At 38.8% G+C, this 16,372-nt stretch overlaps 1 protein-coding gene across 1 annotated transcript in view; it reads left to right on the top strand.

Annotated features, from left to right (window-relative positions):
• Window positions 1-16,372, top strand: part of RUBCNL (rubicon like autophagy enhancer) — a 41,824-nt gene that overhangs the window by 9,641 nt on the left and 15,811 nt on the right. Inside the window, exons 3-7 of the mRNA XM_044668941.1 lie at window positions 5,673-6,358; window positions 12,426-12,508; window positions 13,349-13,559; window positions 14,071-14,172; window positions 16,057-16,117. Coding sequence (XP_044524876.1) covers window positions 5,673-6,358; window positions 12,426-12,508; window positions 13,349-13,559; window positions 14,071-14,172; window positions 16,057-16,117 — 1,143 coding nt within the window. The remainder of the gene's footprint in view (window positions 1-5,672; window positions 6,359-12,425; window positions 12,509-13,348; window positions 13,560-14,070; window positions 14,173-16,056; window positions 16,118-16,372) is intronic.

The following is a 16,372-nucleotide window of genomic DNA, read 5'->3' as shown; positions in this document are numbered from 1 at the left end:
CCAAATGGATACCAACTCTGAAGGACAATTTGGAAAGGGGAAGAATCTCACTTGGGGATTTTAAGGCTTTTTTTCCCCTCACATGGTAGTGATCCTAACCAATTCATTGTATTCAATGGTCTTTTTAGGTTGTAACCTCTGATACCATTGAGGATTCCATCCTTTCTGTTCCCTTAAAGACTGATGTGGCCAGTCCTTGCTGAGCGCTCTGGGAGCCTGAGCCCTATTTCCTGTCAGCTCTGACAAAACCGGTCGTGCCTTTACAACCAGAGTTAGTGGTTTCATCAGTATTCCCATATCCTTCCTCTGACACCAGGCGAAGGTCCTCCGTGTCTTAGTAGATGATTTTAGTAAATAACATTGGCTAAAAATCTGCTTAGTTGGGCTCTTTTTGACTAGTAGTTAATATAGATTTGTACCTGAAGACCTTACCTGGGATTTTATTAACATAGGGAGCTTCCAAAAAAGTAATCTCCTTTTATAACGAAGATAAGCAATGTGTAATTTTAGTTTTCTGCCAGACCCCTACTAGCTATGTGACTCTGGACAAATCACTCCATGTCTCTCTGCTTCAGTTTTCTCATCCATAAAATGAAGGTCTTGGATTGGATGGCCTCTAAGATTCCTTCAAGGGCAGGTAGGTGGTGCAGTGGAAGACCCAAGTTCAAATTTTACCTCAAATACTTACTAGCGGTGTGACCCTGGGCAAGTCTCTTAACCCTGTTTGCCTCAGTTTCCTCATCTATAAAATGAATTGGAGAAGGAAATGGGAAACATCTTTAATTCTTTTGTTAAGAAAACCCCAAATGGGGTCACCAAGAGGCCAAAAAGTCTGAGAAGACTGAATAAGCACCAGTAGTATTGGTATTCAACTGGTGCTATTATGTCTTTCAGGACAGACTAATAGAAAGGAGGAAGAGCTTAAAGAAAGTCCCTAAAAGCAGATTGGAGAAGTCCAAAAAACAGCAAAAAAAAAAAACAAACAACAAACCCAAACCACAATTTTCCAAGCAGATTCACAACGAATTTTGCTCATTGCTACGTGTAGTAATTAAAGTTTGTTAGAGCTGAAAAGGACTTTGGAGGTTATGTGTACAATTCTTTCATGTCACAGACGTGGAAACTGGGACCCCCAAAGGTTCGATGGAGCCAATTTAAGAAGTAAAAGCAGGCTTTGTGAGAGCACACTTTCCCCTTAAAATATTCTCTCTAATGGCACCGATGGTTACCAGCATCCAAAGGCTGCTGAGTACATGTATTTGAGGTCAGAGATGACTGCGAGAGCCTCACTCCTTCATTACAATAATAAAAATCATCTCAGCGGCGGGCCATGGGTGAAACAGCCCTGACCAGTCTAGGAAGGGCAAGCTCAAGGTTCCTTTTGCCTGTGTGTTACTTTAGTGCCCATCTTGGTTTGTTAAGCTTTTGGAACCTGAATAAGCTGGTCTGATGAAGGCTAAATTCCCTTGAAAGCAGACTGACTCAGAGTGGAATTATTTGGAACCAGGAGGAATTCTTTTCTCTAGTTTTTGTTCTTATTTCTGTATATTTGGATGTGGTGTTAGGTTGTAATGAGAAGCAGGACTTTTGGAATAATTCTCTCTGGGTTAATGCAACTTATTTTGTTATTTAAACAATAGAAACATTGTCAACTTTAACTTAGTTACAATCTTGGTTATGGTAATGAGGAAAATGCCCTTGACCCTATATGTGAATTAATTTAAATGAATGCTGTTATGCATTGATTGAGGCAAGGAGGGTGAAGTGGACAGAGAGCTGGACCTGGAGTCAGGAAGACTCATTTTCCTGAGTTCAAATCTGGGCTCAGTCACGTAATAGCTATGTGACCCTGGACAAGCCATTTAACCTACTGTTTGCCTCAGTTTCCTCACCTATAAAATGATTTCAAGAAGGAAACGGCAAACCGCTCCAATATCTTTGTCAAGAAAACCCTAAATGGGGTCGTCAAGAGTCGAACACGACTGAAAAGACTGAACCACAAAAATGCACTGAATGCCAGCTCTCTCGCAGTGGGGCTTCTTCCACATTCCTGCTGAAAAGCCATGTCAGCATGGCTTTGTAGATGTGGATAGAATGAATTCTAGCGCAGAAAGGACACTATATAACAGCTGGGTCCATTGATACCTACCCAGCATTCTTGTTAGCCTTTTCTGTTTCTTTCTTTTTTTAAAAAACTTTAATCTTCTGAGCATCAATTCTAAGACAGAAGAATGGCAAAGGCTAGGCACTTGGGGTTAAGTGACTTCTCCTGGGTCATATAGCTAGAAGTGTCTGAGGTCAGATTTGAACCTAGAATCTCCTAGTTCCAGACCTGACTCTCTATCTATCCATTGTGCTGCCTAGCTGCCCCTTTGTTAGCAATTTCTTGAAACAGCTTCCATCCCGAGTCTTTTCTTTTCTGAACTCTTCTTCATTATTCCTGACCCGGGCTTTCCGTGATTAAGAATGGACATTAGATTAAAACAAAGAGGATCTTATTGATGTTCTTGTCCCAGTAACAGGAGCCTATCAAAGAAACGAGGACTGAGGATAAGATGGCCATCATAAACATGGGTCAGAGCACCTAGAACCCAGAATTGCTGTTTTGGAGAGGGAGTTTTTGCTGAGATATAAGTTGGACCAGATGATTTGCAAGATTCCTTTTAATTCTAGGATCAGACAATTCTTTTTACCAGAGGGAAAAAGAAAAGTGACTTTAAAATGCTCACTGCCTAAAATTACCAAGAGGAAAACAAAGACTACATATTATTAATAATATCACATTTCACTGGAAAATCATTACTGCTGAAAGAATATAGTTATTTAAAGGCTACTACTATTGGGCTCATGAAGCCCCCTCCTTGGAATTCTACTCCCCTGCCTGTGTAGGCTAGTTGATTTAGAGCTGGAAAAGACCTTAATGGTCATCAAATCCAACCCCCCTTATTATATATAAGGAATTATATATTTATATATATATTTATATAATATATATGATATATAAGGAATAATATATATGATAATGTATATAAGGAATATAATATACACATATTATATATAAGGAATTATATAAGGAAACTCAGCCTGAGAGAGGTGAAGAGTCTTGTTCAAAATAGCAGAGAAGAAATTTCAGCTGAGATCCTTTTCCTCAAAATCCAAAGTTCCTTTCTCACTATATTACATTATTCCTTACTTAATATTTTGGTTGTTTACAAAGAGAATATAGGATGAACAAAGCAAAAGATCTAGAGTCAAATTCCAACTCTGCTCCATACTATAGCCTGTATGATTTGAAGCAAGTCATTTCTCATGTGGCCTAGATTTCCTTATCTGTAAAATGAGGGGATTAGACTAAAATCCCTTCTAGTTTGGGATCTTTTGATTCCTTGGAAGCAACTGATGTTAAAACAGTTTGTCATAAGCACAAGACACAATTTCATTGCTGTTCACTTGTTTCTCAGTCATGCTATAACTCCATTCAGGGTTTTCTTGGCAGAATTACTGGAGTAGTTTGCCATTTTCCCTCTGCAGCTTATTTTACAGATGAAGAAACAATTAAACAGGGTTAAATGACTTACACAGGGACAGATATCCAGTAAGTGTCTGGAGTCAATTTTGAACTCAAGTCTTCCTGGCTCCAGGCCTGGCATTTTATCCACTAGGCCACCTACTTGCTCAATTTTGTTGTACTATTTTAAGATTCTATTTCACTATGAAGTTTGCAAAGGATATTTCTAATGACAACCCCATGAGGTAGAGACAGGGATTATTATCTATTTTACAGATAAAGAAACTGAGTTTCAGAGGTATTGATGGTCACACAGCCAATAACTCTCAGAATTGGAACTTAAACCCAGATTGTCCTCTTAACTCCTAATTTCTTGTTCTTTTTTATCACAATACCTCTGTCATATAACCCCCCTCCCAAAAAAAATTCAGCACAATGTAACATTTTGAAACATAATTTGTATATAACGTTGCAATATCTCTGTCTAGCCAGATTCTTTAAAATTTGATCATAATGGAGCAGCTAGTTGGCTCAGTGGATAGAGAGCCCAGCCAGGAGACAAAAGGGTGCTGAGTTCAAATTTGACCTTAGAGGTTTCCTAGCTATGTGACCCTGGGCAAATCACTTAACCCCCACTGCCTAGCCCTTACCACTCTTCTGCCTTGGAACTGATACCTAGTATCAATTCTAAGACAGAAGGCAAAGATTATTATTTTTTTTAAGTGATTAACTCATATAATTTCAAAGTTTTCCAAGAAGTCAGTCTTGGCTCCTTTTTACTGATAAGGAAATGGGAGGTATAAGCTTGTGACTCTTCTTCATCTAGCAGAGCAAAGGTCTTGCCATGAGTCAGGAGTGTGTTAAAGGTACTGAACTCTGGGTCATGGTTTGTATTTTCTTGTGGTGGGATTTGAAAGGAGTGGGATGCATTGTGGGACGATCAAAATAATTGACTTTGCTATTAAAAGCACTGCAGTGATCCAGGACAATTCTGAGGGACTTATGGCTATCCACATCCAGAGAAAGAACTGTGGGAGCAGAAACGCAGAAGAAAAACATAGGATTGATCACTTGTTTATATGGGTATAGGATTTGGGGTTTTGGTAAAAGATTATTACAAAAATGAATAATATGGAAATAGGATTTGATTGATAATAGATGCATAACCAAGTGGAATTGCTTAACTACTCCAGGAGGGGAGAAGGAAGAGGGGAAGGAGACAACATGAATCTTGTAACCCTGGGAAAAAATTTTTTTAAAAAAGATTGGGATGGGCTGTCAAGATTAGTATACAATGGATGAGGGTAGGGCTAAGGATTTTTCACTAGGCAGGCATAGGTTTTTGTTTCTAGCCTTTCACCTACCTTTTGCCATGGAAACTAAATTGTTTTTCAATTGCCATGATTATCATAGGATTAGACCTAGATAAGATTATTTAATTGTACCTCCATTTAAAGATAAAAAAAAAAAAGAAACTCAATAAAGTGACTTGTCCAAGGTCATACAGATGATAAGTAGTAGAATTGTCCTTTGATTACAAAACTAGGTTACTTTTCACTACCCAGTGGAGTATATATCCAGGCCTATAAATCAAGGAATTAATTAACAAACATTTGTTAAATGCCTAATGTGTGCCTACTAGGTGCTAGGTGCAGGGTATATAATAACAAACAAGAATGATCTCCCATTTTAAGGTAAAAATTCTAGATTTGGAATAGATGCTTTTTTTTTTAACCCTTAACTTCTGTGTATTGGTTCCTTGGTGGAAGAGAGGGGTAAGGGTGGGCAATGGGGGTCAAGTGACTTGCCCAGGGTCACACAGCTGGGAAGTGGCTGAGGCCGGATTTGAACCTAGGACCTCCCGTCTCTAGGCTGAGCTCTCAATCCACTGAGCTACCCCTTGGAATAGATGCTTTTTAATAAAACCCTTACTGTCTTAAAATCAATACTGTGTATTGGTTCCTAGACAGAACCTTGGAGTAATAAGAGCTAGGCAATGAGGGCTAAGTGATTTGCTTAATTGTCTGAGGCCAAATCTGAAACCAGGACCTCCCATCTCTGGACTCGGCTCTCAATCCACTGAGGCTCCTAGCTGCCCTAGGGATAGATGCTTTTTAAAAGGACATTTTAAATGTATTTGATGTTTGCCTATAATAAATCTGAGAAACCCAACATCTCTTTCTACAGATGAGCTCTCCAGGCCAATAGTAGATGGACCCAAGGAGAGTTCCAGATCTCAACCAAACGGCATGGCAGCCATCAGAGAAATCTTTCTGTCTTTTTTTAACTTGCCTGCATGGAAACCACCCTCAAGGCTCAGAAAAATGGGGTCCCAAGCTGCTGGCTGGCAGGCGTCTCCTGCGGAATCCTGGAGGGAGAGCGGCCATGAATACGAAGACCCCGAGGAGGGACTCGGCCAGTCTAACGCCGCTCTCCCTGTTAGCCAAGTGGACATTAGAGCCACGAGGCACAGGGCCGCCTGGATTAACCCACAGCGTTCTGCAGAGGAGCCGCTCCAGTTGCTGGATTCGTCCACCCCAGCGCCCCAACGTGAGCAGGACAAGGTCCATCCCATAACCAGTCTGGGGTACTTGCCTGTTCCTCCTGGTGACTCCCTCCCAGAAACCCTGCTGTTGGGAGATAATATTGCTACAGAAGGCAGCTCCCTCCCTTGTTCAGAAGAAGCAGATAAACACGTGTCTCTCGCTTTATCAGAACAGCATGTTATGCTCCCAGAGAAGCCACCCCCTGCCATCTTGACGCAGGCTAAGGTTCCGACCTCCTCCCCGGTTCCTGTGGACAGCAGTGCTTCTCACCAGCCCCTCCGGCCCAGGAGCCCTCCTGGAGAAGGTATGGGGGGCTAATCACATCTCTTCCTGGGAATGATTTTCTTTGTTAACTTTTAAATCCTGACTTTTGTTGTTGTTCAAATATTCAATCATTTGTGTCTTGTCTCATCATCCGTGGGGTTTTCTTGGTGAAGATACTGGAGTGGTTTGCCATTTTCTTCTCTGGTGGATTAATGCAAACAGAGGTGAAAAGTGACTTGCTGAAGGTCCCACAGCTAGAAAATATCTAAGGTAGGAATCGAACTTGGGTCTTCCTGATTCCAGGCCCAACATTCTACCCATTGAGCCTTTTTAGTTTGCTTTTTATAATAATGGATTGATTATTAAGCACCTACTGTGTGCCAGGCATTGTCCTAAGGTGTAGGGGATAAAGGAAGAAAAAAAAACCCTGAAATTCCCTGCTTGTAAGGAGCTTACATACAATTATATACAGAATAAATATAAAATGATTACATGGTTGTTAAAATGGGGGTTTCACAGCAGGAGATTAAGATGGATAGTTTTCTCTTTTGACTAAAATAAAAATTTTTTTTTGCTCATTTAGCAACTTCTGCATTTCCACCCCAGTTGGACAGCCAGTGAAAGTCAAAATATCTCCCTTTTTTGTCCTATGAAAAATCACTGATTTTTGTGACTAGGAAATGTTCTTTCAACTGATTCATTGCTTAAAGTCAGTCCACAAGCATGTGCCATGCGCTATTCTGGCGCTGAGAATACGAATGCAAGCAACCAAGAGTAAGAAAGAGATTTATTGAATAGCACTATTTGAGAGGCTAATAGATAGAGAGCTGGCCTCTGCGTTTGAGACCAGCCTCTGTCATTGTCTCTGTGACTCTAGAGAAGCCATTTCTTGGTGCTCCAGTTTTCTAACCATTTTTGTATCATGGACCCCTTTTCTGAAACCTGCAGGAGCCTCCCTTCTCAGAACAGTGCCTTTATATGAATAAACTAAAATTATAAAGGTAACTATTCCTATTGAAATGTAGTTAACAAAATATTAAAAAGTTCGTGGACTTGTTAAAACCAGTGGAAATGCCTGTTGGCTATGGGGGGGGGGTGAAGGGGAAAGTAAAAACATGAATCATGTAACCATGGAAAATTTTTCTAATAAATAAAATATTTAAATCTAAAAAAAAAAAAAAAGTTCATGGACTTAAGAACCCTGATCCAAGATTATAAATTTTAGAGAGGATTGAGAGCCAGGCCTAGACACAGGATCAAATCTTGGCTCAGACATTTCCTAGCTGTGTGACCCTGGGCAAGTCACTAAACCCTGATTGCCTAGCCCTTACTGTTCTTCTGCCTTAGGAACAATACACAGTATGGAATCCAAGATGGAAGGTAAGGGTTTAGAAAAATGTTTTTACTGATCTTCAGTAGGAGAGGAAGTTCCTCAGTAGGAGCTTCCTTACACTGATGAAATTAGAAGTTTGGTTAAAAGAAAAAGGAGAAACAGACATACCACAGAGTCCCAAAAGACTTAGTGCAGTTTTAAACTTTAATAGTATATGTGTGTGTGTGTGTGTGTGTGTGTGTGTGTGTGTGTGTGTGTACACACACATACACATATGCTTTCCCTATATATATGTGTGTGTATACATATGCATATATATATACATATTTAGATCTGATGATTCCATATATGTATATATTTATAATTCACAGATTTTTTTTATGGTGCCTTAAAGTTTACAAAGCCTTTAGATACATGATCTAATTTGAGCCTTTTAACAACCCCATGAGATAAGTTAACAGGTATTATTCTTCCCATTTTACAGATGAAGAAATTGAAAAAACTTAAGTACCTCATTCATGGCTACATAGTTATTAAATATCAGAGACTAGATTCAAACTCGTGTTCCCTATGCTATATTTATATTGCCTTTCTTTAAAAAAAAAAAAAAAGCCCTTACCTTCTGTCTTGGAATCAATATTATGTGTTGGTTCCAAGGCAGAATAGCAGTAAGGGCTAAGCAATGGGTGTTAAATAATTTGTCTGCAGTCTCACAGCAAGGAAGTGCCTGGGGTCAAATTTGAACCCAGGACCTTCCATCTCTAGGTCTGGCTCTTTATCCACTGAGCCACTGGCCCTACCATGTTGCCTTTCAGCCTCTAATTATCTAGCAGCACTATACTGGGCACTGTGGAGTTTAAAAAGAAAAAAGTATAAAAGTGTGGCATGTCCCCAAGGAGCAAAACATCTAGTTAGATTTATTTGTGAAAGAGGAGCAGAATAATTTTCTACCAGAAAACTTCTGGATGGTGAAAGGTAGATGATGACCCAGATATGAGAATTCAGTTCAATTCAACAAGCATTTCCCGGGACTCTTCTACAGAGAAAAAAGACAGATATGAAGCCATCTTGGTTTTTACAGAGTTCACGTAATTTTGGGGAGAGGGAGGAAAATAACACATCCACCGAGATATATGTACATGTGCGTATGTATATGTGTATTTCTAATTTCACAATCTCTATAGATGAGATATGTCAAATTAATGATAAAGATTTTATTTTAAAACAAAAATGCTTCTGAACTCTTGAGGCTTGGTGAATATTGTCCTTCAAAGGATTCTCTAGGAAAGCTTTCCACTTATTCTGATGATGCTCCAGTTGCTTCTTTTAGAACTACCTTTGGATCTTATTTACTGGTCATTTGAGAGAATTTGCTTTATCTCTTTAAAATCAAAACTCATTGTTGACCCCAGATTGGCTTTGTTCAGTGTCACCACCAAGGGCTCTGAGCCACTTCCAAAGAAGGAGTTATGTATGTTTTAAGCAGTGTTTCTAAGCAATTGATGTATTATTGGAATAAGTGAATCAATCGGCTCTCTGGGTGACTACTTGTGAAATCCTTTGACAACTGTTAAGTGATTTGCAAAGCTGCCTTTTATCATCACCATTTTTAATTTTTAAAGGGAGATGAATTAAATTATTAATTTTATTTTATTTTAATATTAAAATATTAAGAAATACATTTCAAATGATATTTTATTTTTACATTCTTTTCCCCCTTCCAGAGAGTCACATAACAAAGATTTTTTTAAAAGGGAAAAAACAAGAAAAAAAAAGTCAACAAAACCAGTTAATACACACACACAAAAATTGGCAATATTCATAATGTTCCACGCCTTTGGGCCATTCTACCTCCCATCATCACTTTTGCCCACTCCCAGAACCCTCTATAAAGAACTAGGGGAGGTGTCTTATATCTCTTCTTTGGGGCCATGCTTATTCTTTGTAATTTTGCAGCAGTTACTTACAGTTGTTTTCTGTTTGCTCTTTCTGTTTGCATTGTTGTAGTCATGGTGTATATTGTTTTATTGGTTCTACTTACTTCACTCCTCAGTTCATATAAGTCATTTGATGTCCCTCCAAATTCATCCTGTTTATTATTTCTTCCAGAGAACTATTACATTATAACAGAGTAGTAGTAGTATATTCATATACAGTTTGGTTTTTTGTTGTTGTACAGTCATTTCTCAGTTCTCTGTGGCCCCCTTTGGGGTTCTCTTGGCAAAGCTACTGAAGTGGTTTGCCATTTCCTCCTCCAGCACATTTTTACAGATGAGGAACTGAAGCAAAAAGAATTAAGTGATTATCCAAGGGTCACACAGCTATTAAATGTCTGAAGCTGGATTCGAATTCAGGTCTTTATGACTCCAGGTCTGGTCCTCTATCCACTGGGCCATTTAGCTGCCCACCAATTTGTTTAGCCATTCTCCAATTCATGAGCATCCATTTTTTGTATTTAGTTATTTGGTTATCACAAAAGTGCTGTTATAATGATTTCTTTTTATATGGGAACTTTCTTTTTTTTTATCACTGACTCCCTTTGGCTTTAAAAAAAAAATCAGTCTCATTATTTTAGAGTCTGATCTGAGAGCCTTCATTCACAGGGAACACTTCAAATAGTCAATTCTTCTCATATGTCTTAAAGCAATTCTAAAACCCAAAACAGGGGAGCCAGAAAATTCCCTGCACCGTGATGAACGAGACTTATTGGCTATATTTGGGACATGTGGTCTTAGCTCTTACACCAGACTGGCATATAAAGATATGTACAATATTTGATTTGTAAAAAAGAGGAAGCAGCCAGTACGACAGGTAAAAGTGGTTGATGCAGGGGCAGCTGGGTAGCTCAGTGGATTGAGAGCCAGGCCTAGAGACAAGAGGTCCTAGGTTCAAATCCAGCCTCAGACACTTCCCAGCTGTGTGACCCTGGGCAAGTCACTTGACCCCCATTGCCTACCCTTACCAATCTTCCACCTATAAGTCAATACACAGAAGTTAAGGGTTTAAAATTTAAAAAAAAAAATCTAAAAAAAAAAAAAAGTGGTTGATGCATTCCTGATACTATATGTTAACTCTTCTCACCTTCCTTGAACTTTTTCATTATTAAAGAATAATTTTTAACTTTGATAGTTACCAGATGGATGATCAAACACCAATAAGAATATATAAAGCTATCACAGTACAAGGAAGACAGGCGTCCTTTTCCCCAACTAACATACAAGGAAATGGAAGGAATTCTTTCATTCAGTCTTTCTAGCTTATAAAACTAGCAATGGAGTACAAGTAGTGCTGAACTTGGCTTCAAATTTGAATACCTGCTCTAACACCTACTAGGAGACTTCTAAGGTTCCTTCCTGTTCCAGTTAAAGGATGATCTCAAATATTGTGTGATTTTTAAATCAACTTGGAGCTCACTTTTCATTCAACTGAGAGATTTGTCAGAAAGCAGATGCTAGAGCCTTCTCTGTCCAACAAAGGTCTAAGGACCTTTGTTTAATTCCTTTATCAGCCAGCTCCTCTGCAAATGTTTTTAAAATAATCTCCTTGAGCCCTTTCTGCCATACTGTAAATCCTTCTCTAGGACTGTACTGCATATGGACCAGCCTTGGGAATTTTCTGTTTGCATTTTTGCCTTCTGGAGATTTGAGGACACTAAATGAGCAGCTTTAGCTTTCTGCTCCACGCCACGCGATGGTTGTAAAGACTTCTTTCTAACCTGGGTGATGGGGGGGTAGAGAGACAAGAAGAATAATTCTTGCCCTAGCAACTGAGATATGTATTACTGTGCCTAGAGAACCATATTTCTATTGAGAAGCTGTAAAATACCCAACTCCTGTTCCCTTAATAATGATATCCTTGAGTTTAATCATTTCATTATCTCTTCTGAATCTTTGCAACTGCAATGTAATGAAGGGAGGGCATCACTTGGTCCACATTGAGTGAACGCTGCCTTCATGAGCCACCTGGCTCTCGTTCTCTAATCTCCTCTCTCCTAGCCCTGGGCCCCCAAGTCAAAATGGTTCTCACGTGAAAATCATAGAGCTCTTATTGAGGAGCTTAAAATGCTTACTTAAGCACAGCCCAGCTTGGGAAATCACATGACAGAAATAAAACACTGTGTTATATTTGTGGCCACTGACCTTACTCATAATTGTAATTTTAGTTCCTAAAGCTTTTAATTTCAGGAACAGAATGGTTTTAGCTTATAGAAAATGACAAGTCAACAAAATGCATTTTCTCCAGTTTTTCATGCTGTAGACCAGGGAGAGAAATTGCTTTGGGAGAAGCTATAAATGCTTCTTTTTTTTTTTTAAACCCTTAACTTCTGTGTATTGGCTCCTAGGTGGAAGAGTGGTAAGGGTGGGCAATGGGGGTCAAGTGACTTGCCCAGGGTCATACAGCTGGGAAGTGCCTGAGGCTGGATTTGAACCTAGGACCTCCATCTCTAGGCCCGACTCTAAATCCACTGAGCTACCCAGCTGCCCCATAAATGCTTCTTTTTTAGATGGAGCAACTATATATTGAGTTAGCAATCACTAAATGGATTTTTTACTAAGGTTGGCCTGGGAGCGGAGTTGAGAAAATGCATTTCCTTTCCCTTTTCGCAGAGATGAGGGACTGTGGCTTTAGAATATTGCATATACTGTCCCACATATGTTGGCTGGGTTTGCAGAATTGCAAATTGAAAGACTGATTTCAAACCAGGCTAATTTAAACGATATCTTTAAACCATTCCCTGGGGAAAATGTGATTGTTTCTAACTTTATGTTGGCAGGTACTGTCCCAGCCAGTGGAAAAACCCCTCCTCAGAATAGCTTCTCATCAGAGACACTGATGCTTCCTGCTGATGTAGAAAAGGTGAGCTAAATCTTTCTTTTGTTAAACATGGTTCTCAATTTCTTTAAGCTGATGTCCTTTTACATAAGATTTGAGTTCTAGAAATGCATTTTGGGATGTTTCCAAATGCACTGTGTTTTTAAACTCAAATATTGACTCAGTTGACTAATTGACTGTTTTGAAGTTCATTGATTTCATCAATATGGTACTCTTATCTTTTTTTTTTAAATCCTTATGTTCCATCTTGGAATCAATAAGGTTCCAAGGCAGAAGAGTGGTAAGGGCTAGGCAATGAGGGTTAAGTGACTTGCCCAGGGTCACACAGCTCAGAAGTGTCTGAGGCCAAATTTGAACCCAGGTCCTCCCATTTCTGTGCCTGGCTCTTAATCTACTGAGCCACCCAGCTGTCCTCTACTCCATCTTTTCATATAGATGATTATCCTATCCATGCTGTAAGTAGATATTTTTCAAGAATTTCTTTGTTCTTCTGAACTTTCCACTCTCACCATCAGTGCCATGAAAAACAACCATCACCATCATCCATTCAAATCTCTGATGAACTTCACAAATTTTAATTTAGCCTGCACTCAGATAATAGAGCCCCCCCTCCACGGGACTGTGCTCAAAGCCTCTGCAGACCTTGGCCTTCGTTGGCACAGCCTTTGACATCTCAGGATTGTCTCTTCGCCTGCTTGTGGCATCAGAGCAGGACTGTGGTGGCAAACTTATTTGATTAGCTTAGAGTTATATTCATTTATCTTCCCCTAATTTAATATGCCTGCTTGGATTGTTTTGAGATTATTTCTCCTTCAACTGGTACGTGTGACCATACTATTTAAACTCTTGTGTGCTTTTCTACAGGAGAATGCACACTTTTATGTTGCAGATATGATCATATCTGCAGTGGAGACAATGAAGTACAACCTCCTGAATCAGCAGCAAGGAGAGACCTGGGAAGGAATGGAAATGAGTGGCTCCCTTGGAAGTGATCAAGCTGACTTTGATAGGGGCTTTTATGTGCCTGGAAAGCAAAAATCTTCATCTGCCACTTCATCTGACAGTGGCTACGAAGGCAAGTTGGCAGACTGTGGGAGTCCTTGATGACTCATTTTTCCAGCAATGTATTTTTAAGCCCCTGGTATAAAATTTCTCAGAAAAGCAGACCACACATGCTTTTTTTTTTAATCTCACTTATTTGCTTTTTAAGTTCTTACAGCCAGCTTTTGTCTATATCACTGTACTGAAACTATTCTTTTGAAAGTTACCAGGAATGCTCTAATCTTTCAACTCAATGGCTTTTTCTCATCCCTCCTTTTTGACTTCAACATTTCATACTTTTGACCACACCCTCTTTCTTGAAATTCTCTTTTCCTTTGGCTGCAGTAATTCTCCTATTATTTCTCTGTCACCTGTGACTCCTTTTCGTCCATCAGTCCTGTAAACATAGTTGCTCTTCAAGGATTTATCTCCTGCCTTCTTTAGAAGCAATTAGTCAGCAAGCATTTATGTACCAGATAGTTTTGTCAAGTGTCAGCTTTTCTTTTCCTCCCATAAAGCTTAGTAAAACCTTTCTTTCTCTCTAGGTTGTTCTGTATTACAAGTCAATCCAGCAGCTGAAATACCGATTCATCCAAACAGACTGAAGGAGCTCTGTGAATGTGACTCTGATGATTTTGTCATTGTAGGTAAGATCTGGAAACTCATATGTTATATTTATGTCCCACGGAGGAGGAGGGTACAGGGAACAACACAATCCTATGTGTTTGGGAAGAGATCTGGGGCCATTCGTCCTGACTATATGATCTTGATTAGAGCAATTTGCTCCTCTGCCTCAGTTTTCTCGTCTGTAATTTGAGAGGATTAGATTAGATGATCCCTTAAGGCCTTTTCCAGCTCTAAAATTTATATTAATATAAGACCCTGATACTTTGTCTCCATGGATATTATTTGTACCTGTGGCAGAAGGGCACTGAGAAAGTAAATATTCATTATATATGTGTGTGTGTGTGTGTGTGTGTATGTGTGTGTATATATATATATATACATACACATCAGTGTAGGAGAAATAAACTTACTTTATTCACTGATATTTCTTTTTATGTCTGGTATCACAATAATCATGATAAAATTTCAGTTGTAGGTTAAAAAACTTTTCTTTTATTAAATTGTTATGTATATCTGTTGTCTTTACATCACTGACATTTCCCATCATATCCACTCTCCCACCCTCTCCCAGAGAGCTATCCCATATAATAATTTTTTAAAATAGAGAAATTTCTCCCTCACTCCAGAACTTAACACATCTATCACCATATCAGTTATATCTGATATTTTGGGTCATGTTCCACACCCATAATGCCCATCATCTGCAAAGAAGGAAAGAAGGTGCATTTTCATTTCTCTTCTTTGGAGGTCAATCTTGGTTATTATAATTTCTTTCTTAAAAACAGATTTTATTGATATCCTTTGCTTTAATATCATATTGAGTTCTCTCTTCCTTCCTCTACTCCCTCTCAGAGAGCCATCCATTATAGCAAAGAATTTTTTTTAAAAGTAAGAATAAGAAAAAAATTGTAAAATATCCAACAGCACTGAAAAAATCAGATATGATAAGCAGTATCCCATATCCATGGACCAAGACCTCTATAAAGGAGCAGGGGGCAGGGTGTCTTCTCATAGCTTTTCTTTGAGGTCAAGCTTGCTCATCATTTCATAATATTCCTTTTCAATCGTTTTGTGGTGGTTATTATTTCCACTTACATTGTTTAGACACTGTGTATATTTTTCCCAGTCTTTCTGCTTGCTTCACTTTGCATAAGTTCATGTAATTTTTTTCATGCTTCCTCTATATTCATCATATCCATTATTTCTAACAACACAATATTATTTCATTACATTCATGTGCCACAATTTGTTCAGCCATTTCTTAAATGATGGGCATCTACTTGTTTCCAATTTTTTGATACCACAAAAAAAGTTTGCTCTAAATATTTCAGTCAACGTGGAACCTTTCTTTTCACCATTGGCTTCCTTGGGCATATACATTTAGCATTGGGTCAGTGGTTATGGGCATTTTAGTTACTTTCTTAGCATTATTCCAAATTGTTTTCCAGAATAGTTGGACTAATTCACAGCCCTACTATGTGTACATATGTGCTACATGTCTACATGTGTATATGCATATATCTGCATGCATGTTTGCTTGTGTGTTCATGTATTCAATATGCACGTGCATGATTTCTCTAAACATAAATTTATCCATATGCCCCTATACATATGGACATTCCATATGCACATACATATATACTGATAGATATAGATCTCTCTCAGGTACAAACATGACTATCTTTTGTCGAGTTGTTTTTTAAACTGATGTCCTAGGAGTGATCTTTGGCTTTTGTGAAAAGAGGAATTTAAAGACCCCAAATCCAGATATATAGAGTGACTGGGCTTCTTTGGTCAAGGATCCTCAACCCCCAAGGTGAAGTCAGAGGAAGCTATTTTGACTTCTCTTTAGTGTGGTCTATGATTGAATGAATCTCTTGGTTTTTTTTCTTGTCTTCCCAAAGAGCTTGAAGATTTTGACAAAATCACAGAAACCTGTAGATGTTTACATGACTTCAACAAAAGGTAACATCTTGCCTAAGGGTCATTGCTCATTGCTGACGTTTTCGTTCTAAAGGGAAACCTGAATTTTCAGCCTTGAAAAGCATGAACTGTGTTCTGCTAGGTGGGACTTTAGGGATTCTGCCTTAGGCGGAGTAGCCTGCGTAAATGCTTTCTAATTTGGGGAATGGTGAAATTGCTTGGTAAATAGCAGCTTTGGTAAAGTTAAGCTAGAAGATGTTCTAGCAAGTCGCCTTGGCTTAATACAATTTAAAAAAA

The sequence above is a fragment of the Gracilinanus agilis genome, chromosome 3, assembly GCF_016433145.1.
Source record: "Gracilinanus agilis isolate LMUSP501 chromosome 3, AgileGrace, whole genome shotgun sequence".
NCBI classification, from domain to species: Eukaryota; Metazoa; Chordata; class Mammalia; order Didelphimorphia; family Didelphidae; genus Gracilinanus; species Gracilinanus agilis.
Note: the sequence above shows the minus strand (reverse complement) of the source record. Positions and strands in the feature narration are given on the sequence as shown.